Raw genomic sequence first — 16,488 nt, forward strand, 5'->3', positions numbered from 1 at the left:
TGGTTAATACCCATCACCTTTTTTAAAATGATGTCTCTCCATGGAAAGACACGTTCCTTAGCTGAAAGATGACAGTTGGTGCCTGTGAATAGTCACACCCTTTGGTTCGAAAGACCATTGTCTTGGTGAAAAATATATCTTCCTGGAACGACACATTAGTTGGTGAACAACGTCTCTTCATGGAAAGATACACCCCTTGGGTGAGACGATGCCTCTTCATGGAAAGACGTATTAGTTTAAAAGTTACATAATATAATTACTTGAATTATAAATCACCAAATTTAGTTTGTAATTTTCCAAAATATGCAACCATCAAAATTGTCTCAATCGTGCCAACAACTCATGTAACAAAGTTTATCATTTTAATTTTTTATACGTTTCAATACATTTGAACTTCATGGCAGAAAAAACAAATTTTTTTTTTAAGAATTGCAACACTATCCTCCCTATGCACTCCTAGTGCCCAGCTCAGGGCAAGCATAGCCCCCCCCCCCCCTACTCACGCTGTTAGACCTAGATTGCATCCAATACTGCTCTCTTGTTGATAGCCTTGCTGAGGAAAACACTTCTAAATCGATGTGAACTGTTGTGGATCGATAATGTGGGACTAAAAGTGATGCACTAGTACCAGCCTTACCCATAAAAGATAGGAGCCGGACGTGTCGCCTCCCAGCGCACCCGCACCAGTCTGTTGTCGTTGCACGAGTCTGCGACGTGGGGAGCGACATAGACGTGTCAACGCATGCCCCACGTGCCTCCTCCTCTTCTCATGGCGGCTGCCGGTGGTAATCGCCACCTCCCTCTTCCCCTTCTTACTGATCCTACACTCCGCTTGGCGGCGGTGCGAAGAGACAACTTTTTTTTAGGTGAAGAGAGACTGCAATGGCTGGATGCTGGCCCACAGAAAATACAGCCCATCCCAGGCCCAGGCTATTATACCGTAGTCCAGGCCCAACTGTTGCCCATCGCGGTCGAGTGAACTGGGACACGCAGCCCCCCTCGTCCTCATCTTCTCCGCCGCCATGGCCTCCGAGCTCGGGCAACCGCCGCCGGCGAAATGCCCACCGAGGGCACCCACCACCATTACCGATATCGGCGACGACCTCCTTTGCGAGATCTTCCTCCTCCTTCCCTCCCTCCCGAGCCTCGTTCGCGCCGCCCTCGCCTGCCGCACCTTCCTCCACGCCGTCCGTTCGTCCCCCGCCTTCCGCCGCCGATTCCGGGCGCTCCACCATCCGCAGCTCCTTGGCTTCTTCCGTGAAACCGGCCGCGAAGCCACCCCTCCCTTCGTCCCCGTCCGCAGAAGCTCCGACCCCGACCTCACCGCCGCCGTCAGCGGTTCCGATTTCTTCCTCTTCCGCCTCCCTGAAGACAGCGATTCCACCCCCGGCTGGGAGCTGAAGTGCTGCCACGACGGCTACCTCGGCCTCGCCAACAATGTCACCGAACAGATCGCTGCCTACAACCCCCTCACGCAGGCACTGCATCTCTTTCCCCAGCCGCTCAGGGAGATCCTCAGCAAGGGTCTGTTCCCCCAGCCACAGCGGCCCAAGGAGATCCGCATGGAAGTCCTTGAGTTCCATATCCTCTTCTCCGAGGAGGACCAGCGGGTGTTCCGAATGGCTCGTGTCCAATTTCGGAACATCTCGAAGGTGCCGGTGTGTGTTGCTGTCTTCTCACCGGCCACTAGGGAGTGGCAGGTTTTGCCATGGCCGGCTCCACCACAGCCTGTGGATGACGACGGGGACGACTGGTTCGGCTTTTGCCCTGGTATGCAGATGAGTGGATTCGTTTACTGGAAACACAAGAGTAAAGCCTATCTACTTGTTCTCGACAACGTGACACAGCAGTTCTCTAGAGTGAATTTGCCGCATTTCTTGGGAAAGATAGACCCTACGCTGTTCAAGCTTGGTCAGACCAAGGATGGGAAGCTCTGCATGGTTACGGCAGATGACTCCGACGCAAATATAGGAACGCTTGTTGTTCATGTTTGGGGAGCTGATGATGACGGTGTTGAGAAATGGATGCTGGAAGATACTTTTCCACTCAGTACATTTATTGACGCCAACAAGTATTTAACAGAGGATGATACCACGGTGCAGATTGAGGCCGTTATCGATGGCTTTGTGTACCTGTCTATTAAGTATGATGATTATGCCGAGTCCCTCATATCCTTCTGCCTGGAAACAGCAGAGCTAAACACGCTCTTTGATGATACATATGCAAGCCCTGCTTATCCCTACATCATGTCATGGCCTCCTTCTTTGGTATGCAACAAGGTGAGCCCGTGCTTGAAGACCCCGGTAAAGTATTTTCAGACGTTTGCTCCTTAGATTTTGTTAAGTTACTTGCGAGTATTGGATTATTATATAGTCTTGATAATCTTCCATTAATTACACATTTTACAATTTTGGCCAACTATTTTTATTTATTGCTTAGACATCAATTGCTTGTTTCCAATTCTTGATAAAGTAGCAGACTATCATGTCTGCTTCACGTAACTCATAGTACATAAGTTAAATTGCAGATTTTATATTAGTAGGAGGTTGCAATGTTTAGCATGTGTTTGTGCAGATTTTATGGTAGCACAAGGATATAGAGTGCTTGTCATGCTCCCTATCATTTGCCATTTGGGCACATCATATAAGATGACATTGGTGTAACGAATCTTATTTCATTTTCATTTACTCTTGTGGATGCTAAACTTGTCTCGTTGGAATCTATACTCTATAGCATTGCACGGTTTGTTTGTCAAAAACTTGAATCCTTTACTTACGCTCAAATATCCTTTTGTGCCTTAGGAGGATTGACAAACCAAGATTACTGGATGCAGTGTAGAAGATGCTGGTTCTTTGGGCACAGAAGAAACTCCCTCTGCTCTTGTCACAGCGCCGCAATCACACAAATTTGATTGACGACGATGAAGCAATAGTCATGAAGGTAGAGGTCTTTTTACTTTGTATTGAGGATGATAACAACTCTGGCAAGCAAAATCACTACATATGATGCATAACTGACAACCTTGTGCGATCTTATATTGAGAATAAGTGTCGACTTCGTTAGCTTTAGGAAAAAGGAAGAAAGATAGTTGACGGGAAATGCATGAGTGGAAGTTGTTGATATCTTGTCTATGGCCAAACCTTTGCCGGTTGAGAACTAGCCTGTTTGGAGTGATCATGGTGTACTTTTTCTCATGAGATGAGCTTTTATACAAATGCGTTGGTACTTTAGTTTTTGATGCTGTGAAAAGGTCATGTTTTAGTTTCCTGTTTAGCAAGAGGGCAAGCCATGGAATTTACGCTATCTTGCTGTGGATTGAGTTTCAGGCCCTTTTATTCTTATCTTGAGTAGTTGTCTATCATGGGTCCACTATTTATATTCTTATCAATCCAGTATTTTTATCATTTGACTCAACTCACTTTTCCATTAAGGAACTCAGTTGCAAGAGCACACGCGCAAGAGCACCTCCGGCCGCCGCCTTGCGCTGCCACCTTGCCGGAGCTCCACCAGCATCCGTGCATTGGTCTCCACTGCTGCCCTCCTCTGCCCAGGGCTGGGTTGAGGAGAGATTTTTATTTTTATTTTTTGTGGGTCCCACAGGTGACTGGCTGGGAGAGATGATCTTTTTTATTTATCTGACTAGGCTGACTGGGATTGCTGACTGGACTGCTGACTAGGCAGTCAATGGTCAAAACCAGTCAAAACAGAGTCAAAACCATGCCAGGGTTGGTTTTTGTCCGGTTTTCAGAGTTCGGGGTTGATTTTTAGACGGCTTTGGAGTTCAGGGTTGTATCTTAGACTTTGGTGGTAGTTCAGGGTTGTAATATGGACTTCTCTCTTTATTTTTCATGCTGTTGACCTGTTGATGTGGAGATACATGAAAGTGAGTAAGAAAACGTCTAGTCATTTATCACAGTTTTCGTTGGCCCAACATGTAGTTATCTTGCTCTCTTTGATTCCAGGATTCACCGACCATACATTCTTCTACTGCAGTATTTTTCTTGCTCTCTAGCTGCTTCGGGATCTGCTCTTCATTGCTTCGAGCCTTTGATTTCCAGTTCATAGTTTCTTTCTCCATTTTTCTTCTTGGTGGACCATCAGCTATTCTAGTGTTCCCAGTCACAGAAAAAAAAGGAGATAAGAAGCTATTCCAGTGTTCGCATGTGGCCAATTTTGTGTTCACCTTGAGGCCTCTTTTGCAGACACTGTTTTCTTTCTAGATGCACTCAAACTTCAGCAGCAAATATTTTCTTAGCTCACATATGATGTTTGACTAAACAAACATTTTTTGCTATTATTTCTAAAAGGAGGTATGTGACTCCTGAAGAAAAAGGGGATCTATGGTCGATTGCTGCTTCGCGACGAGGTGTGATTCTCCTTGAATATGTGGGTGAGCCCAAATTGTACGCGGGAGCTCTCCGGTCACCATTGCTGCTGACTGCTGAGGTACATGCTCTGCAACTGAAATCCTCTGTGCCATGATCGCCTCAGCCGCAACCCTTACATGATTAGGATATCATTAATATGTTGATGGAACCTGTGAGGACTTTGGCTCTGAATGAGGATGGCCATGGCGCTGGAGAGCATGCAACGCCCTCCGTACATGGGCGTAGAACTGCCGCTGGCGAGAGCCCTTAGATTTGTGGCCTGTGCCCCCTTGATTTCTTGCGTCACATATTTTTCTCCCAGATTTTCCTTCTGCTTTGACTTTTTTCTTTTCTTTAAAAACACGAGTCACAGCACACTGACAGAAAGCGTACTGCGACCAGAGTTGTGGAAAATTAAGATTGAGGAAGTCAGCACGGGTGCTATCGACAAAAATATTGCTTTGCACTGAAAATATACATTCTGTTTTCATGTTACACAGAAGGCGTCAAAGTTCCAGCCATGGCTTTTTGATCCGTGGAGTTGGGATACAACCACCCTGTAGACATCCAATCTGATAGTTGTTTCTCTGCTCTCCCTCTCTCTCTCTCTTTTACTTTCCTGTAGACAACCATTGCCGCTCTTCACCTTTTTTTTTGCGGGGGGTGAATCATGAGGCAACAGGTGGATGGGCGTATGAGGCTCAACCACACCACAACCATCGCTGGCTCCTACACTAATGTCCCGGACAGTGGCGTTGCGAACACTGTCGCCACTAATCTTCTCGCACTTGTGCGGCCGACTGTGCTTTGCCTCAACCGCTCCGCTGCCACCATGGGTCCACTTCAGGTTGAGTCATCCTTCTAAGTTTAAGGGAGTATCAGTCTTTCCTCCGACATCGTTGGCCCTTCCACCTCCTAACCCTTACCTTGTTCAACTGTGTCACAGTAAGGGTGAGGTTCAAGATGACCTTTGTGTAGGTGCGATTGGGATGAAACGACCTAGCGACAGGGGCAAAACTGGTATGGTATGGATATCTCCCAACCGACAATACAAGCTATAGCCTTCAGACATTCTGTGGCAAGAAAATCAGTTACTATAATATGATTTCTATTCAGATTCTGATTTTTGGTTGCATATATAGATATGGTATTTGGCACTGACCGATATTTGACTGGATAGTATCTTAGATAGTTCTTGGATAGCTGCCATCTGCTTATCTTTCCGCACAACATATTGTGAACTGGCTTCACTCAACGTGTATCCAACATAATTACATTGACATTGGGGCTCATATGTGAGAGGTCAATATCGGTTTAAGCATGGCATGCTTATAATAGAATGAAATAAATAATTGTAAATGATATCCTAACTTAGCAGTTTTCCAGTTGTCTCCATATTGTGCAAACATTATTTATGTTGTTCTTTTCTACGCAATGTCTAATGAAATATTTATTACTGTACCGTATTCAATATTTATCCTTTCCATATTTGTGATCGGCACAATATCAATATGATTCGCATCCATATTAATATTCGATAACTATTGATACCATTCCCTTGTAAATCAAACTGTTGGTGCCAAACAAAACAACTTCTTCCTTTCCCCCCTCCCTTGTCTATGCTGTTTCATTCTAAAAACTAAAATGCATCGTCGTTGTTCGAGCTCGAACTCGACAGCCATGACTTCCGAACTAGGGACACCATATCTGATGAAACACCTGCCACCGGCTCTCACCACCATTACCGCTCTTGGTGATGACCTCCTTTGCGAGATCTTCCTCCGCCTCCCATCCCTCCTGAGCCTCGTCAGAGTGGCCCTCGCCTGCCGCACCTTCCTCCAAGCTATCTGTTCGTCCCCCGCCTTCCGCCGCTGCTTTCAAGTGCTCCACCCGCCCGAACTCCTTGGCTTCTTCATTCAATCTATCTACACCATCGTCCCTCACTTTGCCCCCCTCCGCAACTGCTCTGTCCCCGACATGTCCGCCGCCGTTCGTGGCTCCGATCTCTCGCTCACCCGCCTCTCGGAAGACATCGGTTCCTCTCTCGAGTGGGATCTAGAGAGCTTCTATGGACCCTACCTTGTACTCATCAATCAGATCACTGCTCAGATCGTTGCCTACAACCCCCTGACGCTAACACTTGATCTCATCCCCTGGCCGCCCATTGAGATCTCCCGCTCCTCCTTCCTTGAGTTCCACATTATCTTCTCGGAAGAGGACCAGGGGGTGTTTCGTATGGTCTGTGTCCAACACCATCGCCCACAGTTACCACATGTGGAGGCATACATCACTGTCTTCTCAACAACCACTAGGAAGTGGCAGGTTTTGCCGTGGGTCGAGACCCCGCCGCCGCCACAACCTGAGGATGATGATGACATTCGCCATTTTTACCCTGGTATGCCAATGAAAGGATTCATTTATTGGAAACAGACAACTCGAGCCTCTGTAGTCGCTTTCAACACCACGACACTACAATTCTCTAGAGTGGATTTGCCGCCGTTAGTGAGAGAGAGATACTATATGCAATCTAGGTTTGGTCACACCAAGGATGGGAAGCTCTGTATGGTTGGCGCAGATGACTCTGGTGCAAAGAAAGGAATGCTTATTGTTTGGGTTTGGAGAGCAGATGATGACGGTGTTGAGAAATGGACGCTTGAAGATACTTTTCCACTGAGTAAATTTGTTGATGCCACCAAGTCTTCAACAGAGGATGATGCGAGAGTTCAGGTTGAGGTGGTTATCGATGGCTTTGTGTACCTGTCTATTAAGTATGGTGCGCAAGCAGAGTCCCTCCTATCCCTATGTCTGGAAACAGCAGAGCTTAACAATCTACTTGATGATGCACGTGCAAGCCGTGCTCATCCCTACCTCATGGCGTGGCCTTCTTCTTTGGTGTGCAACAGGCAAACCCGTGCTTGAAGATCCTGGTAAAGTTTCTTCAAACATATAGTTGTGATAAACTGCCATTCATTCCACATTGGGCAATTTTCAACAACTGCTTTCGATTCATTTACTATTTGTTATACAACAATGGCTTGATTCTAGGTCTTGATACAGTAGGCATGCATACTCATGTCTGATTTGTGTAACTTAGTATGAGGAATGAGGATGCAGTATTTAGTAGGTTGTGCTCCCTGTTGTTTGTCATTAGCGCAGATAATATGATAGCACAAGGAAATTAGGTGCTGCATTGCTATTATTTGAGGCTGGAAAGTGTTAGGAAAGCAACTTGTATTCCCATGAGGCCATAGGCCGATATATATATACATGTACAGGTGTGGAACATATGCAGGAAACCCCTCATACAACGGGATAAATACAAAGGGGTACATGACTTATATTATAACTCTAACACCCCCCCTCAAACTCATGGTGGATGAACAACACTGAGTTTGGAGAGATAAAAGCCATGTTGTGCTCTAGTCTGAGCCTTCGTCAGGAAATCCGCCAACTGTAACTCGGAAGGCACATACTGAAGAGCAGTAACCTGATCCTGCACAGCAGTGCGCACATAGAAAGCATCAACACCAATATGCTTGGTGAGCTCATGCTTCACAGGATCGCGTGCAATGCTGATAGCACCTGTACTGTCAGATAAAAGTAGAGTCGGTGTAGTGACAGAAACACCAAAATCCTGAAGTAACCACCGTAACCAAGTCACCTCTGCCGTCAAAAGAGCCATTGCTCGCAACTCAGCCTCGGCACTCGAACGGGAAACTGCAAGCTGTTTCTTTGTCTTCCAGGCAATGAGAGAACCACCAAGAAAAACACAATAAGCAGAAAGTGAATGGCGATTGGAAGGATCACTAGCCCACGTAGCATCCGAATAGGCCTGGAGCTGTAAAGAACTGGAGCGAGGAAAGAATAGACGGTGAGAGATCGTGCCTCGAAGATATCGAAGAACACGAAGGAGATGACTATAGTGAACCGAGGTGGGGGCAGAGACAAACTGACTCAGAATATGAACCGGATAAGAGATGTCCGGACGAGTGACAGCTAGATAGACAAGACTGCCAACAAGATGACGATAATGCGCCGGGTCAGGGAGAGGATCACCATCAGTAGCACGGAGGTGAACATTGAGCTCCATAGGAGTCTCAACAACGCGCTCGTCAGTAAGAGCAGCACGAGCAAGAAGATCCTGGATATACTTTTCCTGGGATATAAAAAAGCCATCAGAGGTAGAAGAGACTTCAATCCCAAGAAAGTAGCGAAGGGGTCCAAGATCAGACATAAGAAACTGCTCACTAAGACGGGCCTTTACAAAGGCAATATACTCGGGGTCATCCCCCGTGATGATCATGCCATCAACATAAAGAAGAAGAAGAGTCCGACCACGAGGAGAAAGGTGAATAAACAATGCTGGATCATGAGCACTTGCTAAAAAACCAGCAGCGGTGATCACAAAGGCAAAGCGCTCAAACCAGGCGTGGGGGGCTTGCTTAAGGCCATAGAGAGAGCGACGAAGACGACATACCATGCCATCAGGAACAGAATACCCAGGTGGTGGCTGCATGTACACCTCCTCACGCAGTTCACCATTAAGAAAGGCATTCTTAACATCAAGCTGAGATATAGACCAGTGGCGTGCAGAGGCAACGGCAAGAAGTGTACGAACAGTGGTCATATGAGCCACAGGAGCAAAAGTCTCGTCATAATCACGACCGTGCTCCTGCTGAAAACCACGAGCCACAAGACGAGCTTTGTGACGCTCAAGAGAACCATCGGAGCGAGTCTTAACCTTGTAGACCCACTTACAAGTGATCGGACGGACTCCGGGAGGAAGAGAAACAAGATCCCAGGTACCAGTGCGTTCAAGAGCAGCAATCTCCTCAGCCATCGCAAACTTCCATTCAGGATGAACAACAGCCTGACGGTAAGAAGTCGGCTCAAGAACAGCAGCACCAGCGGTGGGAAATCCAAAGCGATCAACAGGCGGACAAGGACGAGAACGCAAGCCATAAGTAGGCTGAGAGGAAGATGACGACCCATCCACAGAGGCATCGACTGGTCGTGGACGACGAGTGTAATGCTGAGGAAGAGATGGAATAATAGAAGGAGGAATCGGCAAGGTAGAATCAGGGGGTGGCGACGAAGAAGTCACCGGAGATGAAGATGTAGAATCCGGTGACAGACTGGGAGAGGAGACCGGGGAGGAAGTCACCGGAGATGAAGGTGGAGAACCCGGTGACATGCTAGGCGAGGAGACCGGGGAGGATGGAGGCTGCAAATCAACTAGATGTGGAGAAGGAGAGGAAGTGGAACGGAGAGGTACAGTGTCGGCGGGGGTGATAGGTGAGTCAGGAAAAGTGAGGAAAGAGATATCCTGCACTGAAAAAGTCGAGGAAGATGGGCGTGGGTAGAAGGGACGAGACTCTTCAAAAGTCACATCTCGAGAGATACGCATCCGACGACCAATAGGATCCCAACAACGATAGCCCTTATGCTCATCACTGTAGCCTAAGAAGACACACTCAACAGACTGAGCGGTCAGTTTGGTGCGTTCGCGAGGGGCAAGAAGAACATAGCAAACACAACCAAACAAGCGAAGCATCGAATAATCGGGAGAACGATCAAAAAGTCGCTCGAAAGGAACACCACCCTGTAGAGCAGCGGAAGGCTGTATATTGATAAGATAGGTGGATGTGGAGACGGCCTCAGCCCAAAAATGAGGCGGGAGAGAGGCAGCAATCATCAATGCACGAGCCGTCTCAAGAAGATGTCGATGCTTTCGCTCAACCACACCATTCTGAGCATGAGCACCAGGACAAGAGAATTGAGAGAGAGTCCCGTGCTCAGCAAGAACACCACGCAACATCTTAGAGATATACTCGCCAGCGGAGTCAACACGAAAAACACGAATGGGTGAAGAGAACTGAGTATGAACCATGGCAGCAAAACGCTTATAAATAGACAACACCTCAGAACGAGAAGTCATGAAATAAAGCCAGGTGTAACGAGAGAAATCATCTATGAAAATAATATAGTATTTATGACCACCTTTCGAAGCGAAAGGGGCCGGACCCCATACATCAGAATGGACTAAATCGAAAGGACGCTTAGACACTGACTCACTATGTGAATATGGTAACTGAATCTGCTTGCCAAGACGACAACCCTGACACTCTAAAGAGACATCTCCTGAGACAGACCCCAGAAGGCCTCGACGAACTAAAGAAGACAACCGAGAACCACACAGATGACCAAGTCGATGATGCCACTGCTGGAAGGAACCAGTGACGGAGACAACAGAAGCGGAAGAACTGGCGATGGTGGTGGCAGCAGAAGGAACATGAAGCCAGTCCAACTCCCAAAGACCCTGAGAATCACGGCGGCGAGGGCCAGCCCCAACCAGAGTGTGCGTGTGACGGTCCTGGACAGAACAAGAATCAACGTCGAGGATGACGCGACAACCAGAATCCGTAAGTTGACCAGCAGAAAACAAATTCATGGTAAGTCGAGGAACATGAGCAACATCAGGAACAGAATAAGAAGTAGTAAGATTGCCTCTACTAGTAACAGAAAGTGGAGTACCATCAGCAGTAAAGACATGAATAGGAGAATCCAGTGATCGAAGAGAGGACAAAGTGGAGGAATGAGAAGACATGAAAAGAAGCTCCAGAGTCCAGAACCCATGGGGATGTACCTGACTGTGTAGAGGGTGATTGCTCAGTGCGGGAAGCATCAGTCACAGAACCGGCAGTACCCGTCGAGGAAGAACCTGAAGCCGCGAGCAGACGCTTAAGTCTCAGAATATCCTGCTCAGTCAAAGCAATGGCTGAAGCTGTCGAGGTAGATGACGAAGTCCCTGAAGATGATGATCGAGCCTTGCGCAGGTGTTTCTTCTTCGTGTAGCACTGAGACTCAAGATGACCATCATTGTTGCAATAGGCGCAATGTGGACGGGGGCGACCTGAGCCTCCAGAAGGAGTGGGCAAGAGCGGCGGAGCACTCGAGCGAGAAGTGGTCGATGGAGCAAGTGGCGTAGGAGCACGAGTAGCAAGCACAGAGGGAACCTCCAGCAAACCAGCACCACGTAAGCAAGTCTCCTCAGCACGAATCTCAGAAAGCGCCTCCATGAGAGAAATACGGCCACGAGCAAACACCTGAGCACGCCGGGGTTCAAACTCCTTACGGAGCCGAGACAGGAACTCATAGACGCGATGAAACTCCAAATTGGCCTGGACAGCCTGGCAACAGGGGCAGGTACGACACCCAGCACTACGGAGAGAATCAAGCTGGCGCCAGATAGCAGAACTCTGTGCATAGAAGTCATCAACAGTAGAGTCACCCTGCTGAAGAGCATGCTCCTGACGGATCACAGAGAGGTATAAGGCATCACCAGAGGGCTGATAGCGCTTACGAAGACGGGTCCACATCTCAAAGACAGTAGGAAGACCCAGAAATTCAGAAGCAAACTGAGGCAGAACACTAGCAGTGAGAACAGCTGCAGCACGAGCATCATCATCAAGCCACTGGGTGTAAACAGACAGAGCACCATGATACGTCTGAAGAGCCTCCTCATAAGCCAAAACCCTCTCATCATAAGCACGATCAGCAGCCTCATCAGCAAGCTTAGTCGCATCCTTGGCGACCTGATTAGCATCCGTAGGAAGAACCGATGGAGTTGGCGGAGTAGGGGCCACCGGAGGAACTGGACGTGGCGGACAGCAGACCTCGCCAGAAAGAACACCCCAGAGACGGATGCCACGCATGTGAAACATTTTTTTTTGGATCCGACGAGAGCGACTAGATCGGGATCAGGCGCTGGCTTGGGGCGGGAGCAGCGGCGAGCGGGAGATCGGGGCGATCGGGAGATCAAGGCAGCTTCGGGAGGGCGCTGGCGACTGGATCGGGACGGGCCAGCAGCGGGAGGCGCTGGCGGAGCCGATCTGACGGGCGGGCGGGGCGACTTCGATCGGGACGGGCCGGCAGCGGAGTCCTTCGACCGGGGAGCGCACCTCAGAAGCAGGGACGGAAAGACAGATCTCCGCGGGCAGTAAGAACCAGTGGACGTAAGAATCAGACAGCCTGATTAGCGTAAATACGAAATCCTTAACAAGCAGCAGCAGCAGGAGGATTGGATGGGAGTGCTCGGGCTGGAGGCGGAGACCAGCGGACGGGCCGACCGGATCGAGCAGCACAGAGTTGGCCGGCGAACTCGAGGACGGAAGCAGCCGGCCTGGGCGCTCGATGAGGAAAGAGCAGCGCCGCTCGGAGGACGACGACCGCTCGGAGATTGGATCGGGAGCACGAGTTGCACGTGCGAAAAAAAACCTAAGGCTCTAATACCATGTTAGGAAAGCAACTTGTATTCCCATGAGGTCATAGGCCGATATATATATACATGTACAGGTGTGGAACATATGCAGGAAACCCTTCATACAACGGGATAAATACAAAGGGGTACATGACTTATATTATAACTCTAACAGAAAGTTGTCTTCACTTAAGTGTTGTCTAAACACTAGTACTTTTGATGCTAACCACTATGATAATGAGACGTCGTTGGTGTAACAGATGTTATTTCATTTCCATTGCTTGTGTGGATGCTAAGCCTGTCTATCTTTTTTATCTATAGCCTTTTACGGTTTATTCATATAAATACTTGAATCCCTTACTTAACACTGAACTATTCTTTTACATCTCAGGAGGATTCACAAACCAAGGCTACTGGAGAGTGTTGTGGACGCTGGTCTAGCGGGCACAAGAGAAACTCCCTCCTCTCTTGTCTCAGCAGTCACAATCTTGCAATTTCTTTTATCAATGGTGGTGAAGCAGAAGTGTCAGAGATAGAGAGGGCCTTTTTACTTTGTTGTAATTCGGGGATAATAAGAACTGTTTTGCAAGCAAAATTTTCTTATGAGATGAGCCTTTTGTCTGAATTGTGTTTGCGAAAATTGTTTGTATGTGTTGGTTATGGGTATGAAATGGGATGTGCTAGTTCCATGTACTAGCTATATATATCAAGGAAATCATAATTTTGAGTTTGCTATGTTACTAGTAAATTCCAGTTGATACCTTCTCTGCAACATATATACTGATCATTCATACTTGTTCCTGCCTTATGTCTTGCAGCAAACATGGGGCACTCTCGAGCATCGGCAATTTGCACATTACATTCCCTAGTGCGCGCGTGCCTCCTTGTTTGCTGATGATGATGGCATCGTCTTCCTCGAACATAGCTTGTGCCACTGAGCTCAATGTCATCATATCATGCAGCTTTGGACATTTTTCACAGGGCAACCGGACTAAAATTAAGCTGGAGCAAATGACAAAAGAGTGGAGTTACACCTATCATATGGCCTCTGGAGGAGGTTCATCACTCATCAGCTTGCCCCAAGACACCAATTGCCAGTTAATGAATCCCCCCCAATCAACCACCTTGGTAGTATGCCTCTTCCGGACTGCCGTCTCCGCTATGCAGGAGTGAGTCTCGGCCAGCAGCACTTGACAAGCTGCATGCCGGGGCGTATTGAGCTGCTGCATCCAACCCTCTCGGCTAGCTGTGGCGCTGACGAAGCAAACTCTGTTGGGTAAATTAGATGTCTGGTGTGTTGGAGCAGGCGCAGCCAGCACACAAGAGCGGAATACAACCATTGTGCTCATCACCACCAGCGCAGAAGAGCAGAGTGTAGCCGGTGCCCACAACACCGCCAGCGCACAGGCGTAGCATGGCCATTGCGCTTTGTGTCGCCTCCACCACCAGTGCCGAAGAGCGTAGCAGGGCCATTGTGCTTGCCGCCGCCTCCTCCTCCTCCACCACCACCGACGCACAAGAGCATAGTTCGGCCATCGTTTGTTATACCCAGAAAAACCTTAAAGAAACAACTTATACAGTACTCCCTCCGTAAACTAATATAAGAGCATTTAGATCACTATTTTAGTTATCTAAATGCTCTTATATTAGTTTACAGAGGAAGTATGTGTTATTCATTCCCAAGGACACATTGGATGCTAGACAAGAGCCATGTGTGACATCTCATCTAGGAGGTGTTACCGTGTCACCGGACTGCATGCCAAGCAGGTGCAAGTCAAGTCAACCACCCAAGTTTGCACTAGCTAGTTTCCAAACAAGTTGCGGGTCAACGGCCAGCCACCATTTTCTTTTCACTATAAGCTGAGCTCACGAGATATATATCCTTGAAAACAAGCATTTAGTTAGCAAAGATGAAACGTAACTCCTCTTCGTCCTAGCCATCTTGGCCGCCCTGTCAGCCTCAACAAACATGTCATCGCAGATTAGTGCGCTAGGTATGCAGCCAAAAAAAAAAAGCGCCGAAAGTTGGTGTGCCGGTGAAACGACAGGGCAAAATACCTCCGGCGCTGGACCCATCCCGTGCTAGGATCTCGTCGGTGCCAAGGCCACCACCTCCGCCAGTAGGACTGATGAGCGGGATGGAACCATTGCGCGCGCCGCCTCCACCACCAACGCAAAAGAGCATGGTGCAATCAATGCCCTTGACACCACCTCCACCACGAGAGCATGTCATGACCGTTGCGCTTGCCTCCGCCTCGCCGGAGGTGCAAAAGAGGCTAGCGTGGCCATTGCACCTCCCGGCGCCTCCACCACTAGTGCAAAAGAGCACAAGTCGGCCATTGCGCTTGTCGCCACCTCCACCACGAGCAACATATCGCGAGACCACAGGGCCATTTGATCATGCATTTGCTCCTCAGCTACCATTCTATTCCACTAGCCCTTAAGCCTCCGTATGGTCAATCTCATAGGATGCATTTAGCATCTATACGCGGCATGTTGTTATTTTGACAAATAAAGCTCCTCAAGTCGAGATTCATTACCCATATGTCCAATTTGTCCAAATAAAGCTCCTCAAAATGTTGTTATGTGCATGGAATAGTTCTTTTCCCTTCCTTCAGGAACAAGTAGAGGATATAGCATCTGCTGACAACTCTTGGAATTGTTTGCTAAGCCAGATTTTATCTCTCTGCTATTGCTATTGGATGCCTATTTCTTCCTATTTCTTGATCAAGCATTCAGCACAGCTAACCATTGTTTTTGTCATCATCCACATTAAAGATCATCTCTAAACTACGTAAGGAGTAGATTTTTGGAAGGAAGGGGCACAAGGCTCAGAATTGGAGTTGAATAGCATAATCTCTGAGGTATGAAGTAGACGCTATAACTGCAAACTGAACTTACCCTTAGCAAGAACAACCGAAGCCAACTAAATTAACAGAAAAACGAATTTTACTCTTCAGAGCTCATTTCTCTTATTTCATTTTGAGTCAACTGAAAGTAATTCAAAACTTATGAAAGTTGAAACCTCATCTAAACTTATAAACGTCGTCTACATATGCAAGTTGATCTACTGGATACAGAATATCCACTTGTCTTCATTTAGATGAAAAGACAAGTTGATTTACTAGGTACAGAATATCCACTTGTTCATTCAGATGAAAGGATACTATGTAGTTATTTGAGTACTGCATAGCCTAGAAAACATTATCCTAAATGATTACTGGGGATTAATGAAATATACTTGCCATGCTTGATCCAGAAGACCTAAACTGAACAAACAAGACTTCAAAACTATTATTTTGACTTCTCGGCATCCATAGGAAATTTCTTTTGCCTTTTGATAAAGTTGGGGTTTGTTTTAACTCACACAAAAATACTTATAGAACATGTAACGAAAAAGAACTACTCCCTCTGTTCCTAAATATATTCATCTTTCTTTCTTAACTGTTGATGTGATGCATAATGGAAGCAGTTAAGAAAGAAAGATGAATACTAGAAGAATCTATTGGCTGTAGACCATAGGGACTCTAGAAATCAACGTGATGACCGGTTGATACAGAAGTGATTAATAAAGTTGATTATGCATCACATCACCAGTGTCATATGAGTATCGTGAAAAAGCCCTCTGATTAATGAATGCCTGTTGTTTTACCCACTTTCCTGCATCCCCGCATCAATGGGCTGAATATCCTGAAAATATATATTAACGCTATGATCTCAAGTTAGTTGAATCAATAAGCTAAAATTACGAACGGGGATGAAGAAGCACCAGTTCGGGACCTTGCATGCTTAATGATTCATCAGAATTAAGTTCTTAGTTTTCAAAGTCATCGTTACCCGTTTCAGATGTAAAACCAAGCA

At 47.3% G+C, this 16,488-nt stretch overlaps 2 protein-coding genes across 5 annotated transcripts; one reads left to right on the forward strand and one right to left on the reverse strand.

The window, feature by feature from the left end:
- The first annotated feature begins 994 nt into the window (after positions 1–994).
- LOC119302743 lies at positions 995–13,361 on the forward strand. 4 transcript variants are annotated; one of them, XM_037579796.1, is made up of 4 exons: positions 995–2,279; positions 2,802–2,940; positions 4,308–4,446; positions 13,019–13,361. In XM_037579796.1, exons 1-2 carry the CDS (start codon positions 1,023–1,025, stop codon positions 2,808–2,810), a joined length of 1,266 nt encoding a protein of 421 aa, XP_037435693.1. In that variant the 5' UTR covers positions 995–1,022; the 3' UTR covers positions 2,811–2,940; positions 4,308–4,446; positions 13,019–13,361. The 4 variants fall into 4 exon arrangements, with proteins under 4 accessions (XP_037435693.1, XP_037435694.1, XP_037435691.1 ...); XM_037579797.1 differs by lacking the exons at positions 4,308–4,446; positions 13,019–13,361 and adding an exon at positions 3,440–4,292; XM_037579794.1 differs by lacking the exons at positions 4,308–4,446; positions 13,019–13,361 and adding an exon at positions 3,440–4,292 and having other exon boundaries at positions 2,834–2,940.
- On the reverse strand, positions 10,578–11,706 carry LOC119302744 (agglutinin-like protein ARB_02240). The gene is made up of 2 exons (XM_037579798.1): positions 11,014–11,706; positions 10,578–10,740 (listed from the first exon to the last, which is right to left on the reverse strand). The coding sequence occupies exons 1-2, from the start codon at positions 11,444–11,446 to the stop codon at positions 10,694–10,696; spliced, it is 480 nt and encodes a 159-aa protein (XP_037435695.1). The 5' UTR covers positions 11,447–11,706; the 3' UTR covers positions 10,578–10,693.
- Positions 13,362–16,488: the final 3,127 nt, after the last annotated feature.

This window comes from Triticum dicoccoides, chromosome 5A, assembly GCF_002162155.2.
Source record: "Triticum dicoccoides isolate Atlit2015 ecotype Zavitan chromosome 5A, WEW_v2.0, whole genome shotgun sequence".
NCBI lineage: Eukaryota > Viridiplantae > Streptophyta > Magnoliopsida > Poales > Poaceae > Triticum > Triticum dicoccoides.